At 31.7% G+C, this 27549-nt stretch overlaps 1 protein-coding gene across 1 annotated transcript; it reads left to right on the top strand.

The window, feature by feature from the left end:
* The first annotated feature begins 176 nt into the window (after positions 1-176).
* Positions 177-26389, top strand: LOC127698795 (zinc finger protein 37-like). The gene is made up of 10 exons (XM_052202472.1): positions 177-266; positions 5727-5861; positions 9620-9753; positions 11530-11782; positions 13584-13652; positions 14286-14987; positions 15506-15708; positions 16386-16521; positions 20431-20576; positions 21221-26389. The coding sequence occupies exons 1-10, from the start codon at positions 203-205 to the stop codon at positions 21626-21628; spliced, it is 2250 nt and encodes a 749-aa protein (XP_052058432.1). The 5' UTR covers positions 177-202; the 3' UTR covers positions 21629-26389.
* Positions 26390-27549: the final 1160 nt, after the last annotated feature.

Below are 27549 nucleotides of genomic sequence, written 5' to 3'. Positions count from 1 at the left end.
CAGATAATCACGTGACTAATTTTCTTGCATAGAATTTCTTCAGCAAGTTTAAAAAAATCATAAAATCCCATATAATTTCAAATAAAACCATTTGAAAATTATCAATTTATTGTTTGTTAAAATAAGTGCAATATTTTTTTTAAAATAGCAAAATGTTCCACAAGGAATGAGGTAAAAGCAGACGAGTTGCAGGTGCCCGACAATGGCGACTCGAAAAAGAGCAGAAAAATCACCCGAAAAGAGACAGAATGAATATTTGGAGTCGGGTAGTTACAGATTAATAAGTTGTCTGTCATATTGACGATGAAATCAATTTCATATTTGCGATATCTACGATATAATTTACTTTTTATGTGACAATGTCGGCTGCTATGACAAAATGTACACATTGTCGATTTTTGTCATGAAATGTGTACTTTTTGACATGACATTGTAATTGTATGTTGTCATCCTTAAAGAGAGACTATGTTGCAATAAGTTAACAGTTTTCTCAAAGTGAAAAACGTTTAGAAATGTCACATTTATCGTAAAAATATATACCATGCGCTGACAGACGCTTTCAAGATGGCGGCAAACAAAAATGTAGTCTGCTATAAATTGCAAAAATAACAACAATTTTGAAGATGACAAATTTAGATGATAGAATTTATGAATTTGAATAGAAGAAAAATGATATTAACTTTAAACTCTGAGTGTACTCAGATGGTTTGTATGTAGTAGTTAATTTGTATCTGATATCCACAGTAAACTCCCGAACTTCCTATGTGAATCAAAAGAGATATTAGACAGGTTCTGTACTTCTAATAACTGGAATAATTCATTCGTTATATTCTGCTGCTCTACAATGGCTGTATAAATGCCTGAAAGCCTAGTGATTTCAAAATTATCAATTAATCATTTGGAATGATCTCGGGATTGATTTGCTCGCTGGTACAGAGAGCGTCAATCCAGGATTCTTGACACTTTTTTATCATGAAATGAGTTCAGGCTCTCAAGATTGGCAGGGTCGATTAAGGAGAGGGATTGAATTATTCGGGTTATATTTCTACATCTTCTACCAGATAATGGCCACAATCAACAAACTGATTATGCAGCTACTAACTTTGATGCTCATACAAACACCTCCACCCATTAATATATATCTGTACAGATTGAGCAAATATAACTGGATGTGGCTCTATAATCTCTATGAGGGGCCTCCGTGGTCTTAGTAGTCCAAGTACAAAAATGTAGTCCAACTACTGTATCACTAGCCAGTCAACACTAAGGTTGTGAGTTCAAATCCCGCACGGGGCAGGTGCACTCAACTTCAATCTTAATTGACTAGGAATTTCAGTTTTCCTACAGAAAGTTGGTGGTTCTTTCCGAGCACTACAGCTTCCTCCACCAATAAAAATTGACCGCCATGGAATAACACAATAGTGTTGAAAGTGGCATTAAACACCAATCAATCAATCAGTAAGCTCTATCCAGCTTTAATAAATTATCTCCCTTCACAATTTTCTTTATTGAAAGGAGTGGGTTCATGAATAGTCAATATTGGGCGTTTAATTCTATGAAACTTAAATTGAGTAATAGTAAACATCTGATGACAAAAATACCTGACAAATACAAACTAACAAGTTTTGACACATTTAGACACTTATGATGACATTATTTCATCATAATTGTGCAGTATTATTATATAAATGTGTTGGCTAAATTTTAATAGTTTTTGCTTGAAACGACATGCAACGACCTCCTCAATTTTTTTGCTAGGATGTGAATCCGATCCACATTCATCTTTGTCATGTTTGTATAACAAATTTATTTGGTCGAAGGGTGTTATCAATACTTTGCAGAATGAAATAGGCCTTACAAATGCATAAAAACAGGCAATCTGGCTTAAATATCATACTTTTGAAGCTGTCAAAATTGTTTAAATAAACAGCAGACAGAAAAAGGGTCTAGTTTATCAAAATTTTTATACGACCGCAAAAAATTTTTGCAGTTGTATATTGGTATAACGTTGGCTTCGTCGTCGTCGTCATCCGAAGACACATTGGTTTTCGCACTCTTACTTTAGTTTAAGCAAATGGATCTCTATGAAATTTTACCATAAGTTTCAATACCACACAAGGAAGGTTGGGATTGATTTTGGGGGTTATTGTACCAATAGTTAAGGAATTAGGGGCCAAAAATAAGCATTTTTGTAACTTCCAGACATAACTTGTGTGTTAGTATATGGATCTCTCTGACATTGTACCACAAGGTTCCATATCACAAAGGGAATGATGGGATTGATTTTGGGGGTAATTACCTCAAAATTTTAGGAATTGGGGGCAAAAAACAAGCATTTTTCTAGTTTCATGACAATAACTTGTGTGTAAGTGTATGGATCTTTCTAAAATTGTACTACAAGGTTCCATATCACAAAGGGAAAGCTTGAATTGAGTTTGGGGGTAATTGCCCAAAACGTTTAGGAATAAGGGGCCAAAAAGAGGCCAAAAATAAGCATTTTTCTAGTTTTCAGACAATAACTTGTGTTCAAGTGTATGGATCTCTCTGAAATTGTATTGCAAGGTACCATACCACAAAGGGAAGGCTGGGATTAATTTTGGGGGTAATTTCCTCAAAATTTTAGGAATTAGGGGCCAAAAAGGGGCAAAAACCAATCATTTTTCTAGTTTCAGGACAATAACTTGTGTGTTAGTGTATGGATCTTTATGAAATTGTACTACAAGGTTCCATATCACAAAGGGAAAGCTGGGTTTGAGTTTGGGGGTAAATGCCCTAAAGTTAAGGAATTTGGGGCCAAAAAACAAGCATTTTTCTAGTTACCAGTCAATAACTTGTGTTCAAGTGTATGGATCAAGGGTCCGGAAACGGTCATATTTGCCAGTCATGTCCTAAGATGAAACTATTTGTCCTAAACGAGTAATTGGGATTTAGGACAAATTTTATTTTTTTACATAAGTAATTTCGGTCATTTCATTGACTCAATGTTTGAAATCGGATTTCTTAATCGCCATTTTGCACTTGTGATCACTTGTTTTTGTTTATAATCCCTTTCCTGTAATAAAACTGCCACTACAGTAGTTTGATAATCCTGAGGGCCCTCCTAATATCTATATCAATGCCTCCGGGAAACATTGGCTAATGATCGCTTATCACTTTTTACCTGTGGTTTTAATTCACACCTGACAGTGATCACAAGCTCAGAATAATATCTTTAAAACATTAAAGTTCCCTGACAAGTGTATTCATTATTTATTTACTTTTCATCAAAGACAGTCATCAATTCTGATTTAAAAATTAAATCTAAATTTACGTAGAAAAAAGTATTTTTTCATGAGTAACACATGTGCTTTATTTATTATGTAATACGCATGCGTGAAATTGTCTTCAGCAAATTTAATATTTAATCGTAAAATGCAAATTGATTTCATGCTAAATTAAAAGAGTGCAACTATTATCTGTTATATTCAAACACTTTTAAAGGTAATAAAATAAAAAAGCCATAAAAAGCCGGTGATTTCCTGTCAATTTGATAAACAAAACAAATCCCGGAAATGAATCCGGAATTATTCGTACTTTAAAATATCGCAAACTTCCGGTTTTAACTTTTGTCAAATCGGAAGAAACGTAAGCAATGTCTGAGAAATTAACCATTTTGAGTCATTAAAATCATTTCAATTTTAGACTGTTGCCTTCCCTAAACTGTCCTTCATAGTAATGGTAAGACATTTACTTAGTAAATGCGATGAAACAGCAATACAAGTTCGTCATGTTCGTTGATCCTATGAATATAGTCAAGTTGACATCGACAATTTGAAAAGGGGCACCAACTTTTCAAACATCTCAAAATGACTGAAATTGTCTGGAAAAATTTCCGGATCCTTGGTATGGATCTCTCTGAAATTATACTGCAAGGTACCATACCACAAAGGGAAAGCTGGGATTAATTTTGGGGTAATTGCCTCAAAATTTTAGGAATTAGGGGCCAAAAAGGGCCAAAAACCAAGCATTTTTCTAGTTTCAGGACAATAACTTGTGTGTTAGTGTATGGATCTTTATGAAATTGTACTACAAGGTTCCATATCACAAAGGGAAAGCTGGGTTTGAGTTTGGGGGTAAATGCCCTAAAGTTTAGGAATTTGGGGCCAAAAAACAAGCATTTTTCTAGTTTCCAGACAATAACTTGTGTTCAAGTGTATGGATCTCTCTGAAATTGTACTGCAAGGTACCATACCACAAAGGGAAGGCTGGGATTGAGTTTGGGGATGATGAATCATAAGGGGGTTCAAAAAATTTGTGGGGGGGGGATTTTTTTTTTCTTTAAAATTTTTCCATTTTAAATTGGTTATTTCTGATTTATATATAAAAGCAAATGATAATGATATGGTTTGAATAGGTAAATTAAATTTTTAAAGTTCTTAGACCACATTCATTCTGTGTCAGAAACCTATGCTGTGTCAAATATTTAATCACAATCCAAATTCAGAGCTGCATCAAGCTTGAATGTTGTGTCCATACTTGCCCCAACTGTTCAGGGTTTCGACCTCTGCGGTCGTATCAAGCTGCACCCAGCGGAGCATTTTATCTTATTTAAGATCATAATTATAAGTTTTTGCATATGATGTTACAAAGATCATTTTTAGGGCCAAATGAAGGCCTTCATGGTCCTACTATCAGTTATTACCTTTTGAAAATGCAATCTAAATCTTTGCAGAAATAATATAGAAAGTACAACTGAATATAGTTTTTCAATATTTTTTTTTAACTTTTACTGTGAAAAAAAACATCCCCCAAAAAACTTGCGAGAAAAGTTTAAAAAAAAAATATACAAAATACTGAACAATTTTTCTGATTAAACTATCATGGCTCTACTCCTTTCAGTTAGCTATTTTTTGAAATTGCAATCTGAATCTTTGTGGACTTAATACAGGAAGTACTAGTACTGCTGAACATACATGTAGTTCTGCAATATTTTTTTTACTTTTACCAGGAAAAAATATCCCCCTAAAACTCATGAGAAAAGTTTTAAGAAAAATATACAGAAATACTGAACAATGTCTCTTTATTTAACCTGCAAAGTGTAAGACTGCACTATCAAGTTTTAATGAAGAAACTTTAATTTCATTTGAAAAATGTCAAAGGGAGATAATTTTTCTATGCTTGATTGACTTAATATACTGTAAATTCAGAAATTAAGACAAGGTTTTAATCAATGCGAATAATGTGACTTCTTGTGTATCGCAATAATAAGAACTTGTATTCTGACATATATATGTATGAAGCTTTTCCTATAATCGCAATATTTAAACATGCATTTTTGTTAATTCTTCAAAAATCGCAATAACATATGCACGCAATAATTTCTGAATTTACAGTAGCCTGATCTAGATAAATAAGCTTGAATTATAGTTATACTGGACCTGCTATGAAGATTTCAATGCCACAGCAACACAAAAAAAAAAGGTTTTTAGCAGTCAACATATAGTCTTCAAGTAAAGACCAGTGTCTGTATAAAATGCCAAGCTTTTAATCATGTTTAATCAAGATATGAACAAATTAAACATTCTATTAAAGATATTCCATTAAAGGGGGATTATCATGTGTCTAACATGATGGAGGTTTGTCTCATTGGCACTCATACCACACCTTATATCTAATTGATGCAAATATTCAGCTCTTTTTTCATGTGCTGTGATAAGCAGTTAACATTATTCTATTCTATTTTGTAGAAAGCAGTGAAGAGGAAGAGTCGACACATGTCTCACTCTCAAGATCTCCAAGGTCAAGGGCAGCCAAATTACATACATCATCAATAGCTGCTAGTCACCTGCACATCTCTAATTTACTTTGCAAACCTAGGCAAGGTAAGTAATTAAGTACTTAAAAATATATAATCTTGTTTATTATTTAGATCACTTTGCATCATGAACTGTCAATAACAAGGTTTCTGGAGACACTAGTTTCACATGGATTATTCAATGGTCTATGAAATTTTGCTAAAATACAAAGAAAGCTAACATATATGCAAACTTTTGAGAATCCCCAGGTTTTTTTAGTGTGCATTTTTTTCATTATTAAGGGTTAAAATTTTTGCTGTGTCTTTAGGAGTAGGTTAAATTAGTTAGGAAATAGTGTAATATCTCTCCTCTTAGTGACATACTGATGATGAGCTGATATGCCTTTTTTTTGTCCCCTACCTGAAGCTTTGCAAGGGACATAGAACTACCGAGTACCCCTCTGTTCTTGTAAGCGCTATCACATGTACAATTCTTTGACAGATTTTTATGAAATTTATATTTCGGGTTGATATTACCAATGTCTTGGAGGAGTTCTTAATCAGTGACAAACAACTATTTTTAAAGAGTTATTCCTCTTGGAAATATAAATTCTATAGAAAATTGCATTGTACATGTTGTAAGCACTCTCAAGTCTACAATTGTATGGTCCGTTTGACTTCTATAAATCTTCAGAAAATAATTCTTAAAAATTCATTTCTGCAAATAAACATTTTTTTTCTTGATGTATGTTAATGTATGATATATACGAACTCTGACTATGAATATCATAATTTTGAGCCAATAATCAAAAAAGTTGCCCATTAGGTCTCTATGTTACTTCTATTTTTTTTTTATATAAAATACTTGATGGAGTAAGTATGAATAGTGTAACAGCCTTCCATTCAAAACAAAAACATTAGACATGTGTTTTAAACCTGTTTCATTGTACCATGTGACTTAACTCATTTAAATATCAAAGGACACTATACATGTCATGAAAAATGACCATCATCTAAGTTTTTTTATTACTGGTTTTATATGATTTTATAAATGAATTTGCATGTATCTACAAAGATGTTATTTGTGGGAAAAAATATTATAATCAGGTGTTTTATTTTGTTTTTATTCCCAACCAAATCTTAATTTTTGTTACCTTAATTTGATTATATATTTATATATATCTTATAAAAGAATATAAGCAAGCTTTTCATGCTTAAAGCACGATGACAGTATTAACAAAATGGAGAGCCTCTAAAAAGTTTCACCAATAAGTATTTACAGAATACATTTAATATTTACTTTTTTCTTGAAAAAACACAGCTTATGACTTTCAAAATATGAAAATAAAATTAGATAAAATATAACCATAAAGACCTTTACTGATGAAAAGGGGAACTTTTTAATAAAATTTCTAAACTGAATTTTGCATAAAACTACTTTGTAGTTTATAAAAATGTTATACTAGTAATGTCCAATGGAAAATATTACTAAGGTTACTCATAGAAATTGAACAATGAAAAATACAAAATCATGTATACAATAAGTTCTGTAATCACATGACAATGATGACATAAAACTTAAATGAAGTCCTAGTTTATTTGCTGGTCAGCATTATTTAAATGAGAAAAGTCACATGGTATAATGAAACAGGTTTAAAGCACATGTCTTATGTTTTTAGTTTTGAATGGAAGGCTGTTACACTATTCTTACTTACTCCATCAAGTATTTTATATAAAAAAAATAGGAGTAACATAGAGACCTAATGGGTAACTTTTTTGATTATTGGCCTAAAATTATGATATTCATAGTCAGAGTTCGTATATATCATACATTAACATACATCAAGAAAAAAAATATTTTTTTTGTAAAAATGAATTTTTTAGAATTATTTTCTGAAGATTTATAGAAGTCAAACGGACAATAGTCGGATATTTGTGAAATTTATATTAAAATTTTTTATTAGTAATGTTTTGGACAAGTTTGAATCTGTGCCAAACTACTATTTTTTAAGAGTTGTGTCATTTGGAATTTTTTTTTTATATAGAAATTCATTTGTTGTAAGCACACTCACATCTACATTTCTTGTCAAATTTTTATCAAGTTTATATATCAATAATGTCTTGGAAGAGTGACTACCAACTATTTTGCAGCAGTTATTCCCCTTGGAAATAGAAATATATGGAAAATAACATTGTCAGTGATAATCATATCATGCCTTCATTTCTTGTAAGATATTTATTAAAAAGTTTAAAAAAAAAAATGTTAAGATATTGCCCTTGGAAAGATAAAATATGTGCAAGTTGGCCAGTGTGACCTAATTGCTTTAGAAATGATGTAAGTCTGTTTATTGTTAGGATGTTACTATTTAACTGCAGTTGGCATTATAAATTACTGTTATCAATTGTAACATTTATAAATGTACAGTCATGACATTGGGCTGGAGGGCCTGTATTGTAAAATAAACTTTATAATGTATAATATTACTTTTTGACCTTTGAAGAATGAAAGTTAACTAAAACAGTTCATCATGAATAGGATCTCATTTAACAGTACCTGATTCAGGGCTCACGCTACCATGCGACTGGGGTGACAAAGTCGCTTTCCCAGTCGTCACTTCGCTTTGCCCGACTGTCAAAAGCGAAATCTAGTCGCCCTGTTGTTTAGGATACTCGCTTTCAGTTACTTTTGTCATCGGCAATATTCAATTTTTACCAAATCGATGAACAGCAATTTTTCATTTAAAAGTAAAGAAATTCAAGGACATAAACGATTTATTTTCTTCAGAAAAGTGATTAAAGCATTGATTTTAAAGTTGGTTGCATGTTATTTCATAAAAAACAATTGTTTATCACTTCCGGTACTTGTTACTCAAGGCGTACATCAAATCATTCTAACTTTCGGCAAAATAAGTTTGTTACTTCATTAGAACGTGATGAAATTTGCCTGAAGTAAATTTGTTATCCATGTATTGCATTAAAAATGTCATATTTCTTTCCAAATAGCGTGTCAAACATCGTTAATTTTTGTAAATTTTTCTTCGTCCTCTATTGAAATATTTGTATAAACTACTGACAATGACTGATCGGAACCGGACCAGCTATGACCGAAATCCGGATTCTTACGATAATGATTACGGACACATGAATGGCACAGCTGACAGAGGAATATTGACCTCAAAAGGAAAAAAATACCCATTCCACGCGCATTAACATACTTTTGGTTAGATCTTCTTGATTAATGTATATATTTCCATGGTATGTATATGCATTGTTTCAATTTAGTAATTAAAATTGATCAACTCTGGGAATACTAGGTCCAAGCTTAACTGTGTTAAATTTATATATTTTTTAATGAGAAACACTGAATTTCATAAACAAGATAACAGAGTACATTTTAAATTGAATTCTAATTGATATAACAACTTTTTTTCCTTTTTGATATAAAAAAATCTTTTTTATTATTGCTAGATATTTAACTTTTTTTCTAACAAGAGGACTAATATGATTGTGCAACTAGATATGATAAAATTAAACAACTTTGAATTTGAACTGTTACCTTTATTGTATTCCCAGGTATAAATGGAACAATATGAAAAAATAAGATACATATGGCCCTTTGTATTATAGTAAAAACCAAACAGTGTAGCGCCGCAAGCGAACAAGCACTTCTCTTTCAAATGTCACCACTTCTCCCTCTCAGTTTCAAAAAGAGAAGTCACTTCTCCCTATGATTCTGAAGTAGTGTGAGCCCTGCTGATTGTTGCATACTAATTATTTACCACAAGACTTTACATTAAAGTGTAATGGACTTGATTAATCTAAAAAAATGATACTAATGTTTTGTAGAATCTAGAACAAGGAAAAGGTCAGTAAAGGTTGAAGAAAATGAAGAAGACCAATCAAATTACATGTCGTTAGATGTACTAGCACAAGTTGCTACAGAAACACTTGAAAGTGAACCTAAAAGGAATAATAAAAAGGTATTGGATATATGTGTCAGTGTGCTGAACAATAAAAATGTATTGGATATATGTGTCAGTGTGCTGAATAATAAAAATGTATTGGATATATGTGTCAGTGTGCTGAATAATAGAAATGTATTGGATATATGTGTCAGTGTGCTGTAAATAAAAATGTATTGGATATATGTGTGCTATCATAAATAGTAGTTATTGTTATAATAATTGGGCTTATTGTTAGGGTTATACCCTTAATCATTCCTCATGTTTAACAACACATAATTGGTATACCAATGGGGCCCTGGTCCTTGTCAATTTATTTCTCTAATTGCAGTAGGAAGTAGCAGAATTTGTTAAGTAAGAGTTTTACCCTTTTCCAAAGAGGTTATTTGGCCCTGCACTTTCTGTCATTAGTCATTGACTTTGAATATTTTGCATGCTTTACATGCTTGACATGTCAAAGTATAGCCTTTAAATTCAACATTTGCATTATACTATCAAAATGACATTAAGACAAGACATATCTCTGTGTCAACAGTTTATATTTACAAACAATAGTATTTAAGTTTCAATTACACTGAAAATTTAGGTCCAGGTAAGACGGTTAGTATTCCATCAGAGTAAACTGTTCAGCATTTGAAGTACGCATTGAAGTTGTTTTCATTTTTTCTGAGTGTTTGACACTGTCTAGCATTCTATCAAATTAAAATCAAGTTGTAGAACATTATTTTATTGGAATGATTCATGTAACCAAAAGTTGTTCATGTTCCTTTTCTTCCAACACCTTGATATTTCTAATTTTGAATTATTATCTTCTGCCACTAAAGATCTTAGGATAAAGTTATTTTTTTTCGTCTGTCAGAAACACAAAAATACTCCCAAGACTGTTCCCACTTCCCTACCCCCAACTCCCACTTCCTCCTTACTCCCAGACGAAAATCAGTCAAAACAATTTCCCAGAATGTCTCAATTTTACTCCCCCTCTATCCCCAGTTCCCATCCCTGACTTCCACTTCGCTCCCCCTGCAACTCCTCTAAAACTGTTTGTCAGAAAGTTTTGATAATAAGTAGTGACTGTATTCTAAATACACAGTGGTTGGGGCCATTTGGCAATTTAGCAATATTGTTGTCCCCCGCATAACGCGTTGCGGGGGACATGGAAATACAGGGTTTCCGTCCGTGTGTCCGCCAGATTTTTATAAAACTTATACTATAGGTTAATATCAGCAATATCTCTGACAACTTTTATTATGGTGGCTGATCCACTTTTTTTAAAAGAGTTATGCCTCTTGGAAATATTAAATTCATGGAAAATGGCCTCGTCAGTGCTCTCACGGGTACAATTCTTGCCCGATTTTTTGATAAAACTCATACTATAGGTTAATATCAGCAATGTCTCAGACAAGTTTTATAATGGTGGGCGATCGACTTTTTAAAAAAAGAGTTATGCCCCTTGGAAATATTAAATTTAAGGAAAACTGCCTCGTTAGCGCTCTCTCGGGTATAATTCTTGCCAGATTTTTATAAAACTTATACTATAGGTTAATATCAGCAATATCTTGGACAACTTTTATAATGGTGGATGATCAACTTTTGTTAAAGAGTTATGCCCCTTGGAAATATTAAATTTATGGAAAATGGCCTCGTTAGCGCTACAAAATAAAAGTGTTTTATTTAGTTATTGCCCTTGTACCTTGGATAGATAAAATATGTGCATTGGAAGTCTGTTCTTTTATTGTCATTGGTCTAGTGATGTATCTTATTATGATTGATCCAATGATATTTATTTTTTTTCAGACTATGAGATTGTTATCATCTTTGGAGATTTTAAACCTAAAACAGATAAAAACACTTTCAGACAAGTTTTTAGTCAACTTTTATGCTGAAATGTCATCTAATGAAATGACAAGAAACTTCATATATACATGTTACTTAATGCCAAGGAAATGCCAGACTCAGTTCAGAAGTTTTGGAAATGAATCTGGTGCAAGAATGAAGATGAGGAATCATTTACATAAACATCTTGAGCAATTAGTTGATGAAGAGAATGGTAAGATAATTATTATTATATTAGAACTCCATGTAATTATGTATGATATTGAGTAATTTGAAAAGGGAGATATTAGAGAATAAAAATATTGAATATTCTTCTGGAAATACATAGGATATACATGTAGGAGAAATCTAGCAATCCCTTCTGATTTTTGAAAAGTCATGAACCATAAGTTACAATGTATATTCATGTAATAAAATTTATAAGTACATGTACTACTTGTAATATTTCCCCCAAAATAGAAAAAAAAGAACATTTTTGCACAGTTAATTTATATCCTATTTGGGATATTGTTTGCAAAAATGTGTTATATCCCTTTTTGGGAATTGATTCCAACCTGTTAAGTGCTGAAAAAGATTCACCCACTGACAGGATTTTCACTCAAATAAATTGGTCAAATAAGTAAAATTCATCCAATTGTAAAAGCTAGGCTGTTATTATACCCCACGCAACGAGTTGCAGAGGGTATAATGTTTTTGACCCGTCCGTCTGTCCGTCAGTCGATCAGTCCTGTTTCTTGTCATCGCAACTCCTCTCAAACCACACAACAGAATTTCACGACACCTTTTTAGATAATAAGGACATACTATGTAGTTGTGCATATCGACAGGAAATTGCGATTCAATTTTTTTTCTAGGAGTTACGCCCCTTTGAACTAATTTGCTTCAATGTACTACTGCAACAGTTTGTCATCGCAACTCCTCTGATACCACACAACAGAATTTCATGAAACCTTTTTAGATAATAAGGACATACTATGTAGATGTGCATATCGACAGGAAATTACGGTTCAATTTTTTTTCTAGGAGTTACGCCCCTTTGAACTTATTTGCTTCAATGTACTACTGCAACAGTTTGTCATCGCAACTCCTCTGATACCACATAACAGAATTTCATGAAACCTTTTTAGATAATAAGGACATACTATGTAGATGTGCATATCGACAGGAAATTACGGTTCAATTTTTTTTCTAGGAGTTACGCCCCTTTGAACTTATTTGCTTCAATGTACTACTGCAACAGTTTGTCATCGCAACTCCTCTGAAACCACACAACAGAATTTCATGAAACTTTGTAGATAATAAGGACATACTATGTAGATGTGCATATCGACAGGAAATTATAATTCAATTTTTTTTCTAGGCGTTACGCCCCTTTGAACTTATTTGCTTCAATGTACTTCTGCAACAGTTTGTCATCGCAACTCCTCTGAAACCACACAACATAATTTCATGAAACTTTGTAGATAATAAGGACATACTATGTACACATATTGACAGGAAATTATGATTCAATTTTTTTTTCTTATACAATTTTTTTTTCTTACACATATTTTATTTCTCCAATGACAATGTGGGGACGTGGGGTATGTGAGCGCCCTCACTAAGGTTCTTTAATTCTTTTTAAAATAAATTGGTTGAGAAGTTCTTAGAGATACCATTGGAACTTAACTTTCGATAAATGCTTTGGTGCTTTCATTGAAATATATTTATTATACCCCCACTTTAAAAAAGTGGGGATATACTGTTTTACCTCTGTCTGTCCATCCGTCAGTCCGTCCGTCCCATGAATATTTTTCTTCGCATCTTTCTCAGGAACTACATTACAAGGATTTCTGAAATTTTGTTTCAGGATTTATATGAATCAGCTATACCGTCACTCAACAACTTCCTGTTTACCTTATACTTTTAGCAGGGCAGGGGTATCATTAGTGAGCAGTAGCTCACATATTCACTTGTTTTCTATTGGATACAATAATAATTAGATTGGCAATCATACACATCTACAACTATTTCAGATCCTGATAGAAAAGAACGTTTTTACTTTGAAGCTGAACCTGTTCATATGAAAAATAAAAGACTAGCAGGTAAGTAATAAAAGAAATTGTGTGGGGTAAATGTCAGTGATACAGCAACCCAACAATGTAAGTTTACTTAAAGCAGACATATAAAAGTAGCCTGTAGTAAAGGACAAGCACCAAAACTTATAAGATTGAATATTATGAAAATGGAAGAAAAATACAGTTAAACACGCAATAAAAATCTACAAAAGTTTACCAAAAAAACAAAATAACAAGCCCTCATTAGATTTTGTGCATTGTCCAGGCCCATAACCTTTATGGTAGGGTTACACTTGATGTTTATGTAAAATCACTTCACAACATGCTATTGTCACTATAATTTTACTCATATGAACATGTTTCAGAGAGTTCATTTAACAAAATTGAAAAAACATACATCTTTTAAATTATTCTCATTGTTACACTCCTGATTTGACATTGATATTTACATTATCTGCAATTTTTATGATTTTATGGATGTGGATAAATTCAGCTCATATTGTATGTAGAACTGGAAATTTCAGGTTTAAAAAAAATGTCTTTCTTTTTTCCTGCGAACCACTTGAAGATTCAAACTGATTTGAAAATTGTTGAATTTGTTTATTTGAAAATTGTTGAATTTGTTTGATAAGGTGTATAAAGCTTTTTCCTCTATTATAGAAATGGCAGCTAGCAAGAAAACAGTAACCAAGAAAATGAAATTTACAGCATTAAAAACAAGTAAATATGACAATATACCAAACACAACTACCCCAGCAGAATTGAAGAGTGGTGAAGTAACAGAGGACAGTAGGGATAGCATGGACCAAATTTCTGGTGATGAAAATGATTCTTCTACATTACGGAGAAGTGACAGAACAAAAACTATAATTAAACAGCCTAATAAGGAATTGAAACCTGGGAACAGGATAATCAAAGGAAAAAATGATGTTCAACCAGTGGAACAAACAGACAAGTATTGCAGAGAAGAAACGGAAAGGAGGCTGGAAGAAAATGAACAATTAATTATAGAGCTCTTAAGTAGAACTCAGCCTCATCATGATCATAGCTATACAACAGTATTTGGAAGGAAGAAAAGTTTCTACATGCGTGAATTTCTAGGTGAAGCAGATGAAGAAGTTGAGGTTGAAGATGAGGACAACTTGAAATTTTACTGTGGAAGAGAAATAATTAGACCAAAACGGAATGCAGAACCTATATTATGTCTGGGCAATGTGTCTGTGATGGATGAATTGTCTGGATATGGTCATGATGAAGCCTCAAAAACTATAATTGTGTGTTCAGAAGAAATTGTTGGTGACAGATCTGAATCCCCCTCCTTATTTGAAAATCCTGTGACCTCTAAAGGACACAGTGGTCAAAGTATGTATTAGTTGTACTGCTTTAACATTATTATATTTTTTACTAGTTAAAGTACATAAATTTTTGAAATGCCATTTATAATGCGAACCTTGGAAATCTTGGATACTCCAGGACAAATGTGTAGTGTCTGATGAGGCTCCCCTCCCCCAGTAAGAAAGAACCAGAAATCTTAATTGAGGATATTTGATTGTTTCTCATCCTTTCATTAGGATTCAGAAAGTAATTAAAGGGGAAAACAGACACTATAAACTCAGAAATTTATGTGGCATTTTTGAAAATTGCAGCTATGTTCAGATTAATGGCATTATTATTAGTCCATATTTACTTGCTTATTTTGGGAAAAAATAGTTTTAAGAATTACATTTAAACAATTGGTGACTGATTGCCATGTTTCCATATATATTAATTTTTTTAAGGATATATATAAAATATGATCAAATATAAAACATTTACATGTAAATTGTATACAAACAATTGATCAGATGTAATGTGGTTTTTTTTGTACATTTTTCTAATAGGACCATACCCACCAATGCCTAAGTGCCCAATAGCAAAGCATGGAAGAATTGCAATTCCTGAAGAATATGAATCTCTGTCAGAGGAAGAAAGAAGAAATCGACAACAATCTCCAACAAATACATGTATTATTAATATAGGTCCTCATACACAGAAGAAAAAAAGGAAAAATCCAAACGAACTTGAAACCACAGAATGGGAGAGAGTATGTTCTAATTCTTCCTTTATATAGTTTGAACCATTTTTAAACCCAAACCAAACAAGTGTTTATCATTTCATTAGTTCCGAGATAGTATGTTTTGCGGTGTTTTTACGATTGCATTATACATTCAAAAGTCAGGAATATATGAAATCTATGGGATTGTCTGCCTGAAATTATTAACATATGGGACATGTCACCTTACAGTAGGTTTTCATCAGGATGAGAAGGACAAATAGAACAGTGTGGTCGACTTTTTACGTGAAAATCTATTTAATCATTACATTTGCTTTATTTTCCTGTATTGGTGCATAAAAACTGTTTCATCTCCAAATTGAAACAGCAACTATTCTGACCTCTCCTAATTTTGTCTCAGTAGTCAGTTCTATTAAATAGAAATTGTAGGCTGTTCAGATACTTCAAAATATATAGTGATTGTAATTTACATATTAAATGCAAGTTTATTGTCTTTATTTTAACAAATATTTTGCTAAATGTCTGTCTCCATACATCTGTGCATTAGAATCAAGTTATGGGGTAGTTTCAACATATTAAAAACTATAACAGCAAAGCACTCTAACAAATACTTTCATAATTTGCAAGGCATTAGTGCAAAAAATTAGAAATATTTTGGATAGAAGGATAATATTGTAGCTGATAACTGACCCTTTTATTTTTTACAGAAAGCTGCCTTAAAATGCATACGAGAATTAAAAGCAAGGAAGAGAGACCTTATGTATCCATTATATTGTAAGATCTGCACAAATAAACAGTTCACAGCAGCTGCAACTCTAATGTATCATTACAGAAGTCATGCAGGTAATCATTTTATGCAATTACATGAATTCTTGTCATTAGCAATTTAATTTGGTGAGTCATGAAGCCACTTTTTAAACTTTGGTAGATCATTCTCAGAGGGATCTGCATAAATTAAATGAGTCTCCCTATAAAAATGTTGGGAAATTTGAACAATTTTTTTAATCTGTTATGTACTAAATGGTGACAACAACACTTTAAAAATATAATTTGTGACAAGATGGACTTAAATAGGTACATTTTCTATTACATGTAATAACCCATGACTCAATAATATGTAAAAATATACAAAGAAAAAAAATGAATTGCTTGAACAGTATAATCCCAAGCAATCATGTGATGGTTTTAAAAACAAGGATGATAAATTTACATCTAACAAGTAAGACATATCTATGGTAACTATCTGAAAATTGTGTAAATTTTACAATCATTGAAACCTTGACTGAAACATTCAGATAATACTTTGACATTTGATTTTGTACTTATTTATGTATTTTATTCGTATGTTTCTAGAATTTTCCCATAGCTAGTAAATTAACTTTACTACATCTACAAATGGGATAGAGGTGTCAGTTTTTGGGATATGATTGCTGTCAAGCAATCTGTAGACTTTTACAATTGACTCCTTTCCAAGGCTCTCACGTCAACCGTTTTGTGCTTTATATTAAGGAACAACTCAGATTCTTAAGATTGAACAGTTTTAAAGAGTAAAACAAACAAACAGATTGAATTTAAACAACTTTCCGTTAGTTTTCTTCTCATAATCCTTATGTTTTGATATCTCCCTTTTTTATTTGCGTTTATTTTACAATACGGAAAATCAGTATTAAGCAGTATTTATATTTAGAGTTTTATATATTTAGCATCATGTCAAAGTGTGAATTCTGCTGTTTTGTTAAAATGCAAGAGTGGTTCCGAAATAAAACTATTTCTGTCAGATAAGTACTGAAGTGGTGTTGTTTCTATTATGTTACCTTTATGAAACTTTGATATTGAACTTCCATAAAGAAATGGAGAACCACATTTGATGTATTGTCCTCAATCTAAATATAATTCTAACTGTTTGTTTATGTAATTAAGCACATGTGTAGTTCTTGACCTTGAGAGGCATCAAAATGTTTGCTCTGGATTCCCCGCTTCATTGATTGATTTGCAATTTGCAACTCAAGAGATTTTCTGTATTTTTATCCGCTATTTAGGGTTGTTGTTGCATTATTAACTCGAAAAATGTAATTAACAGCGTAATGGAAGAAGTAGAAGTAGAACACCCCCTCAGCCCAAATGGAGTCTTCCTTATTATAAACCCTATTAAGAAACTTATATGCCACTTGTTGCTCACTGTTAATCAAATGTTTTTAAAAAAGTCAAATTCATTTACCATGTTTTAATAAGTAAGTTTTCATCAGATGTGGTTTTTATACGACCGCAAAAATTAAAAAATTTTTGGTCGTATATTGGTATGACGTTGGCGTCGTCGTCGTCGTCCGGCGTCGTCCGAAAGACACATTGGTTTTCGCACTCTAACTTTAGTTTAAGTGAATGGATCTCCATGAAATTTTACCATAAGGTTCAATACCACGAAAGGAAGGTTGGGATTGATTTTGGGGGTTATGGTACCAACAGTTAAGGAATTAGGGGCCAAAAAGGGGCCAAAAATAAGCATTTTGTAACTTTCAGACAATAACTTGTGTGTAAGTGTATGGATCCCTCTGACATTGTACCACAAGGTTCCATATCACAAAGGGAAGGCTGTAATTGATTTTGGGGGTAATTGCCTCAAAATTTTAGGAATTAGGGGCCAAAAAAGGGGCAAAAAACAAGCATTTTTCTAGTTTCATGACAATAACTTGTGTGTAAGTGTTTGGATATTTCTGAAATTGTACTACAAGGTTTCATATCACAAAGGGAAAGCTGGAATTGAGTTTGGGGGTAATTGCCTGAAATGTTTAGGAATTGGGAAAATAAGCATTTTTCTAGTTTCAAGACAATAACTTGTGTTCAAGTGTATGGATCTCTCTGAAGTTGTACTGCAAGGTACCATACCACAAAGGGAAGGCTGGGATTGAGTTTGGGGGTGATGAATCATAAGGGGGTTCAAAAAATTTGGGGGGGGGGATTTTTTTTTTTTCTTTTTTTTCTTTTTTTCCTTTTTTTTTTCTTTTAAAATTTTCCATTTTAAGTTGGTTATTTCTGATTTATATTTAAAAGCAAATAATAATGATATGGTAGGAGATACACACCAAACAGGATGTGTAAATTTTTATATAATAAGTATTGTGCAATAGCAAGAAATTTTCAATTGCACAGTATTGCACAATAGCAAGAAATCTTCAATTGCACAGTATTGCGCAATAGCAAGAAATCTTCAATTGCACAGTATTGCGCAATAGCAAGAAATATCCAATAGCACAATATTGCGCAATAGCAAGAAATTGTCAATTGTACAGTATTGCGCAATAGCAAGAAATATTCAATTGCACAGTATTGTGCAAAAGAAGATACTTCTTATAAATTGCTTATTTCTTGATCAATTTCAATGGGGTTTTATTCTTGAATTCTTGGGGTTCTTTAATTTGCTGAATATAACCGTGTATTAAGTTTTTGGATTTTGGGCCCCGTTTTTAAATTGGTCCACATTGAGGTCCAAAGGGTCCAAAATTTAACTTTGTTTGATTTCATCAAAAATTGAATTATTGGGGTTCTTTGATATGCCGAATCTAACCGTGTATTTAGATTCTTAATTTTTGGTTCCGTTTTCAAATTGGTCTACATTAAGGTCCAAAGGGTCCAAAATTAAACTTAGTTTGATTTTAACAAAAATTGAATTTTTAGTGTTCTTTGGTATGCTGAATCTAAACATGTATTTAGATTTTTGATTATGGGCCCAGTTTTCAAGTTGGTCCAAATCGGGGTCCAAAATTAAACTTTGTTTGATTTCAACAAAAATTGAATATATGGGGTTATTTGATATGCTGAATCTAACCATGTATTTAGATTTTTGGGCCCCGTTATCAACTTTGTCCACATTGAGGTCAAAAGGGTCCAAAATTAAACTTTGTTTGATTTCATCAAAAATTGAATTCTTGGGGTTCTTTGATATGCTGAATCTAACCATGTATTTAGATTTTGGATATTGGACCATAATAGGTGAATGTCCAATTTAAAATTTTTAAGTTCTTAGACCACATTCATTCTGTGTCAGAAACCTATGCTGTGTCAAATATTTAATCACAATCCAAATTCAGAGCTGTATCAAGCTTGAATGTTGTGTCCATACTTGCCCCAACTGTTCAGGGTTCGACCTCTGCGGTCGTATCAAGCTGCGCCCTGCCGAGCATTTTATTTTCTATTATTCCTGTTTTGTTAAAAATATTGGTAGATCAATAATGAACTCAGCCATCAATAGATTGCCTGTGGATAGACTATTCCAATCAAGTCAGGGGTATACTTGTTAGACTATTCCATTCAAGTCAGGGGTTAAAATCTGTTAAAACGTCATGGATAATCTAAAGACCAAAGCAAAATTTTGAAGAAAAAAATTGCTTTTGTCTATGTATTACTTGTAATTGAAATTGGTTGGGTTTTTTTTACTGTTAACTTTTAGTTATTTTGGCTATTTTTTAAAGTGAAAAACTATATTTAGATTGAATCAAATAGGGAATACATGTTCAGTTGATTTTTTTTTAGACAGAATACTAATATCAATGGAAACAATGGCAATTGTATCCCTCAGAGTTATCAAGCTCTTTGATTTATATATATATATCTGCTCACAGTTTTTTTAATATATTGAATTTCTCCATATTCACTGATTATTAACAACAATGATATTAATTATATATTGTGCCATTTCACTTCTGAACATTTTTGAATTGAAGACTGTTTGACCATTTTTACCTATATTTATTTCAGGAATCAAGCCTTTCATGTGCCTTATATGCAATACCACATTTACGAGACAGCATAGCTTGAACTACCACATGTTAATTCACAACAATCAAAGTAGATTTACTTGCAAGGATTGTGGTAGGAAGTTTAGACATCCAAGTCACTTTAAAGTAAGTTGGCCTATATTAGAGTATTCATATGTACTTGGATGAACAACTGTACTATAATTAATTAAAGAGATTGTAAATTATGATGTTTAATATATTTGTCAACTAGTGTGTTCAATTAAACCCTATTTCAGTAAGCAGTAGTGGACTGTTACCTTGTGAAGTACCATATTAAAATTCCAGCTCAGAGTGTCAGTCAAATACAAAGCAGGGTTCATATTCATATTTCATCAACATATTCTAGTCCTGAATATGTATTATTTAACTTGCAACTTAACATTAAACAACTATCCATCCACCATTGAGCAATAATAGATGGGTACCATATTATTTCTTAATTTATGTCTTACAATCAGTCTATTCAAATATAGATCATTTTGAAGTAAAACCACAGAAAGAGACATAATAAATTAATTGTTTCACTCTCTAAAAGGCGAGCAATTTATTGGGGGAGACAGAGATATGAGGAAAATTTCCATAAGACGATGCAGTGAAGTCCCAAGGCATGCCAGGCAAATATCCGAAGAATATTTCTTTTATTGCTGATGTTCATCTTGACAGTTACTGTAAGGTTTTCATTTTTAATGACATTTATTGTATGGGTACTGTTGTTTATGGTAATACATTTCATGATGTTAATTTTTCAGGAACACTTGCGTCGTCACACAGGTGAAACTCCATTCATATGTGCAGATTGTCCTCAAAAGTTCAAAACAAGAAACACATACAAAAGACATCTTAAAACAAGACATGGCAAGCTTTTGACAGCTTCAGGTATTAAAATTCTAACTGTCGAAGAATTTGCTAAAATTAGGACAAAACCATACAGACGAACACCAGATAAAGAAGTAAGAAAGATGGTGTCAGAAATAAAAAGTAAACTTGAGATGGTAGACAATGATTCTGATGTTGATATTACAGATGAGGACGATGATGATACATCTATGCAGGAAAATAGTATTAACATCAAAGAGGAAGAAAGTTCAAATAATGAGGGCACTTTGGCAGATGGAAGTACATTGTTTATTCCATTGGGTATCTCTGTCAATTCATAGTTGTTATAACCTGTCATCATTGTATTATGTATATATTGTTGATAATTATAAACAAGTTTTGTATGATTTTTGTACTACAGTTTTTTTTTTTATAACCAATGAAGTGCTAGCAGTTTTCATGACTGTAGGTGAATGAATTCAATCGAATTATAAATTCAGAAAAATGAAAGTATATAGCATTATCATAAATATTTATGTTAGAATATTAATTCTAGTGTATCATGTTTCTATTATACATGTATTTGTCCTACAAAATATCCAGTTTACACAAATTAGGACAATCAAATCTTCACACAGATGTAATATTGTTCACAAATTGCAATGCATATATTTCATTATATTACAGTCTTATTGAAATTCAGCATTTTTAGGATTTTGTTAATATCATTTTCAGAAGAATAGATAAAGAATGGTAAAAACGTACATCTAACAGGGGTCAAACATTTTCTGGGTCACCCCTAAACAGAAACATCTTATTAACAGTTGAGCCAACTAAGAACATTTATTAGTAGAAGTCTATTTTTTGCCCCTCAAAATTGATGAAAGCTAATTAATTTTCTGAAGTCTAGGGTTGATATGTAAATAACTATGTTCTCAGGGGGAAAAGGTTGGAAATATCTATGTCTAATAAATTGAATAGTTGCATACTGGCTTCTCTCTTACTTAGTTTCACATCTAGTGCTGTTTTGCTAAGCTGTCTTTTTTGCTTTTTGCCTGTCATATTGTTAGGAACTATGTATAAAGCTACCAACTGTTAACTTGGCACAATTTTAATTTCAACATTTATTTATTTAATTGAAATATTTGCATGTATGTCTTGGTGATAATAAACTATGAAGGAATCATTCCCTCTGTAAAGTGAGTCAAAATTGAAATATTCTGTTGGAATTTTATTACTTTAAACCAATATGTTTGACAAAGCTTATCTTTTACTTGCATGTAATGGAAGGTTATTTTTATTTCAAGAAGAGCAAGTCTTAAGTACTGTGAAAATTGCATGAAGGCCAGCATTAAATTTAGTATGATTAAAAAAACAAATGGCAAGAATGAATTGTTCTCGATTCCCTTATGATCATAATGATATGTGATTTATATATTTTTAAGTATGTTTTTTCAAGACAAACTATCATACTTATTAATGTTATTGTGTAATCTGAAGTTATGGATTTGATTTTTTTTTATACTTAAAGATCTGTCAAAATGCTTAAAAAAAGGATGAGTTGAAGTTGAATGGAAGATAGAGTCAGCAGGGACTGTGTTTATAAATTTGAAAAGTGTTCATCAATAACGTTTATAATGATATTAATTTAAATAAAATATATCAGCGTTGTTACATTTTTGTATTTAGTTTACTTAAAAGTGATATTTGAAACTAGTTTTATTATTAGATTGGAATTTACTTAGTTAATCATTGGTATAGGATTCTTAATTAATGCTGTTCACAGAGACTATTTATTAGTCATATTCTATGTTACTAAGTACATGCCATGCAAAAGAAATACTTTTTATGCCCAGACTACTATAGTAGGAGTGGACAGGTTGTTTTGGTATGTAAAAAGTGTTGTTCAATCCCCTATACTGATTGCAGGGTAAAGAGGTGGACTGATTGAATTAGATAATTTTGTAAAGGAAGACGACTGTTTTCATTGATCATAAAAGACCTGTAAATGTAATTGTTTTTTTTTATCTTTTTTTTATATTTGTTATAAAATATTATATGTTATACATAATTGATTTGCAGGAATTGATTGCTTTTGTATGTGCCTTTGCTTGAAGGAAAATTGCTCTTTTTGATAAGCATTCTAAAAAGACAATAACAAATTACTTTTGAACTTTTATTCATATGTTGATATTGTATATATTTTTACAAGTTTGCAGAATTTCGCATTTGTATAAGGTATGGGATGCCATTATAGTCAATGCCACACTGTAGTTCCCAATAGAACTAGACCAGCACTTGTATACAAGTTAATAGACATTTTCGCATTGAGTAGTCTCCCCTTGATAATGCATTGTATTTATTTTTCCTATACAGTTACAAGTGAGAATACAATTTGGTTTTGTGCATTGTTAAGCTTTGACTCTTCTGCTTAAGGCATCATTTGTCATACTGCATGTTTCTACATTGTTTCTGTCTTATTTTAAAAACATTTCTTCTTGAATTCAGTAACTTGATGTGCCACAAAACGTTTTTTTTTTTTGCTTCTTTAAGAAATGTTTTATTCTAGGAGTAATACCACCATTGTTTTTCCCCTATTAGTCTTTGTTAAATTGGCACTTTTCAAAAAATTGTTCAAAATTTATCTTTGTTTCAAATAAAGAAATACTTAGTATGAGTAAAGTTTTATCCTGTCCAGTACTACAGATAAAATTTCACATATAACATTTCATTGCATATAAGACAATAACCATCACTGGAAGTTAGTCAATCAAATTTCACCCCCTTTTCCCCCCTGTTTTCAAGCTTTAGTAACCATGTAACCTCAAGTTTCCAAAATATTTCATAGAAACACCAAATAAAAAAAGAATGGTGCTTTGAAACACCCAAGATTTTTTTACTGCGATGAAATGTAGGATTAATTTCCTACAACTGTCGAATTCAAGGGAATATTTTTTCGACCCTTTTTCGTATGAAACCGGATTTGAAGTACTATGATTTGGTGGTATTACACCTTCTATATTTGAACAACTACTTCGGATTTATTTATTTTCATGGATTGAGGAGAAATTGTATTTTTCATTTATGTGTGATTTCATTGTTTTACCAAAGTCTGCATACAAGCCTATAGAAATTTTGTACTTCGTTGCAAATTGAAATTCATGGTTTACCTTTATCCATGAAATGCATGAAAATTGATATCCCACGAACAATAATGAATCTTCATTATATGCCATTTTAAGCCAGGTTCCATGTTGTACATTCTGTGATATTTAACATGATATTTTCACGTTATTGAAGTGTGTTTACCTTCATGCTGGTCATAATATGATAACTTTGTAAATACATATTAATGATAATTTTTTTGTGCTTTTATTTGAAGGTTGTATATGATTTATGATAATTTTACATGTAAGTAATGCTGAAATTGCCAGACTTTGCCATAACTTTTTATTACTTAAGAAAGTTTGTCATGGGTTCTATTTGGAAAATTGAGGTTTTAATCAGCAAGATAATACTGCAAGAGTATTTTTCATATTTGGGTAAAATAATAGAAAATTGTCATTATCTATTTTTTCTCCTATTGTTTTTATATTTGTTAATTGATTCATACTTGTATAGCTGACCAATACAATACTTAACAGACTATTGCCAATGTGTTGTATGCTTTTGATGTATTTATATATTCTGTTTTCAGCATTTAAAGAAAAGATTTTTTTTATACCCTAGCTCTGAAGGAGTGGGGGTTTGCTAGTTTACCTCTATCAGTCAGTCAGTCATAATGTCCTATGTAATTTTTCTATACATCTAAGAAACTACAAATCAGAGCTTCCTTACATCTGATATCAAGCGTAATGTGAGCATCCTTTACTTGTGATGCATTTTCACATCCTTCCCTAATCAACTTCCTGGTTACTGAAAACTAACATATTTTTACACATAATGGCCATGTATGAAATTTTGGAGCGTTTTTCTCAGAAACTACCAATTAGATCTTCTTGAAATTAAGCTTAATGTGAGCATGTTATACCCTGTGATATGTTTTTACAACCATTGATAATCAACTTCCTGTTAATTAAATATTTATATCAGAATTATCTATTGCTCACAGTACATCTTGTTCAATAGTCCATTTCTGTTGGCCTTTGTATGCTATTGTGATTATTGTTAGGGAATAGAAAAAGATGTTTGTTTCTTCCTAGCTTTCTAAAACAACTTGCCCTTTATAAAATGTCCTTGCCCTTTGAAACAGGTATACTTATGAAAATAAAATATGCAAGTCATGTCATATGTAAACTAATCTAGAAGTCAGTTATGGAGAGCACATCTCAAATTCAGATTTCTACAAAATCATATTTTGAACACTGGATACATTAAATAGCACTACAATTATTATGTGTCTACAGTCAAGTTGATGGACTGTATAAATATTTATAAAGCTTTATTACCAAGTACAATATGTTATTGTAAAATTTTTATGACAGTTCATCTTGTGCAATTTTTAGTGTCTTTCCATAAATGTATATTATTCACAATTGTTTTGCAGTTATAGAATCTCAAGGAATTTGGGTACTACCCAAAATGATAACAACATTGTATCAAATTGGTTGAATTCCATTGTTAAGTTAAGTTGTTACCAAATCACAAAATTTTGGTGTAAACTTTTAAAAATATAAACCCAGAATGTTTCAGATTCTGAAATAGTCAATTATCACCTGAAATATTTTATTCTGAATAATTTAAAGTCACATGGTGCAGTATGAAGGAATAACTGTATGTTGTCTCTGATATGAAGTTTATTTGAAATTGGCATGAAACAGAGTTGAAATGCAATTTAAGTGTTTCTTAAAGCTTTGTAAAAATAAATTTCATATACTGATAACAGTTTAAGATTATATAAAAGTGTCAGCAAATTTAAAATCAGTTTATTATTTTATTGGCTGGCCACTTTATTGTTGATTTTTTTGTTTACATCATATATGTGAAAAATGTAAATTGTAAATAGATATTATATTATATTTTTTTGAAAGTTGTAGGAATCATTTACTGATATACAGTGTATAAATCTCAATAGAACATTATTAAAAAAATCAAGCATCAAACTGTTTTTGTCTCTTTCTTATATAAGATCACTTATTTTTTGTGGTTTTGTAATGGTTTGCTATGTTAATATCATCTACCTGTAGTCACAATGGTTCCTGTGTGAAATAATATTCCTGCTCTCAAAATTGGGGTTTGGGAGGTTATACTGGTTTACCCCTGTCCATTCATTGGTCCCATGAAATTCTTGTCACATTTTTCTAAGAAACTACATATCACAGCTTTCTGAAATTTGATATCAATGTTATGTATTTTTCTTTCCACAACTTCCTGTTACCAAAGACATATATTCTCACACATAAGGTCCATGTATGAAATTTTCATTAAATATCTCAGAAACTATGAATTACAGTATAAATTACAGCTTCCTAAAATTGGTATAATGCTTCGTGATACAATTACAGATGCCAGGTGCCATAAAAGTCATTAACTGAACTGTATAAGAGATTTTCAGGTATGCAGGGCAGTCACTTCTTGTTTGAAAATACTTTCAATTTTATGAAGCTTACTGAGCATGGAATTTTTGGTGAATTATTTTTCAGTTTCTGTATTGAGGAATGATTTGGTTTTAGTCTGCACTTTAATTATTAGTTGTACCCTGTATGTGATTTTCAGATCTGCCAGTCAGTCTTCTGTTTGACAATGCTTCAATTTTTTAGCTCACTAGGCCCAAAGGGCCCCATGTGAGCTTATGCCATCACTCGGCGTCCGTCGTCGTCATCTGTCGTCGTAAACTATTTAAAAAATCTTCTCTGAAACTACTGGGCCAAATACCTTCAAACTTTAACTGAATGTTCCTTAGGGTATCTAGTTTATAAATTGTATCCGAAGTTTTGATCCATTGACAAACATGGCCACCATGGCTAAAATAGAACATAGGGGTCAATTGCAGTTTTTGGCTTATATCTCAAAAACTAAAGCATTTAGAGCAAATCTGACAGGGGTTCAAATGTTCATTAGGTCAAGATCTATCAGCCCTGAAATTTTCCGACGAACTGAACAACCCATTGTTGGGTTGCTGCCACTAAATTGGTAATTTTAAGGAAATTTTGCGGTTATTATCTTGAATATTATTGAAGATAAAGATAAACTGTAACAGCAAAAACGTTCAGCGAAGTAAGATCTACAAAAAAGATTATATGACCAAAATTGTCAATTGACC

This window comes from Mytilus californianus, unplaced genomic scaffold (assembly GCF_021869535.1).
Source record: "Mytilus californianus isolate M0D057914Y unplaced genomic scaffold, xbMytCali1.0.p SCAF_4, whole genome shotgun sequence".
NCBI classification, from domain to species: domain Eukaryota; kingdom Metazoa; phylum Mollusca; class Bivalvia; order Mytilida; family Mytilidae; genus Mytilus; species Mytilus californianus.
This window is presented reverse-complemented; position numbering and strand designations above follow the sequence as displayed.

Bases quoted from the DNA above. Each gene is read 5' to 3' on its own strand.
- LOC127698795 (XM_052202472.1), top strand. From the start codon at position 203: ATGGCGACTCGAAAAAGAGCAGAAAAATCACCCGAAAAGAGACAGAAT. The intron at 14,988-15,505 runs GTATGTATTAGT...TTTTTCTAATAG, and splicing joins TAAAGGACACAGTGGTCAAA to GACCATACCCACCAATGCCT. The intron at 16,522-20,430 runs GTAATCATTTTA...TATTTATTTCAG, and splicing joins TCATTACAGAAGTCATGCAG to GAATCAAGCCTTTCATGTGC.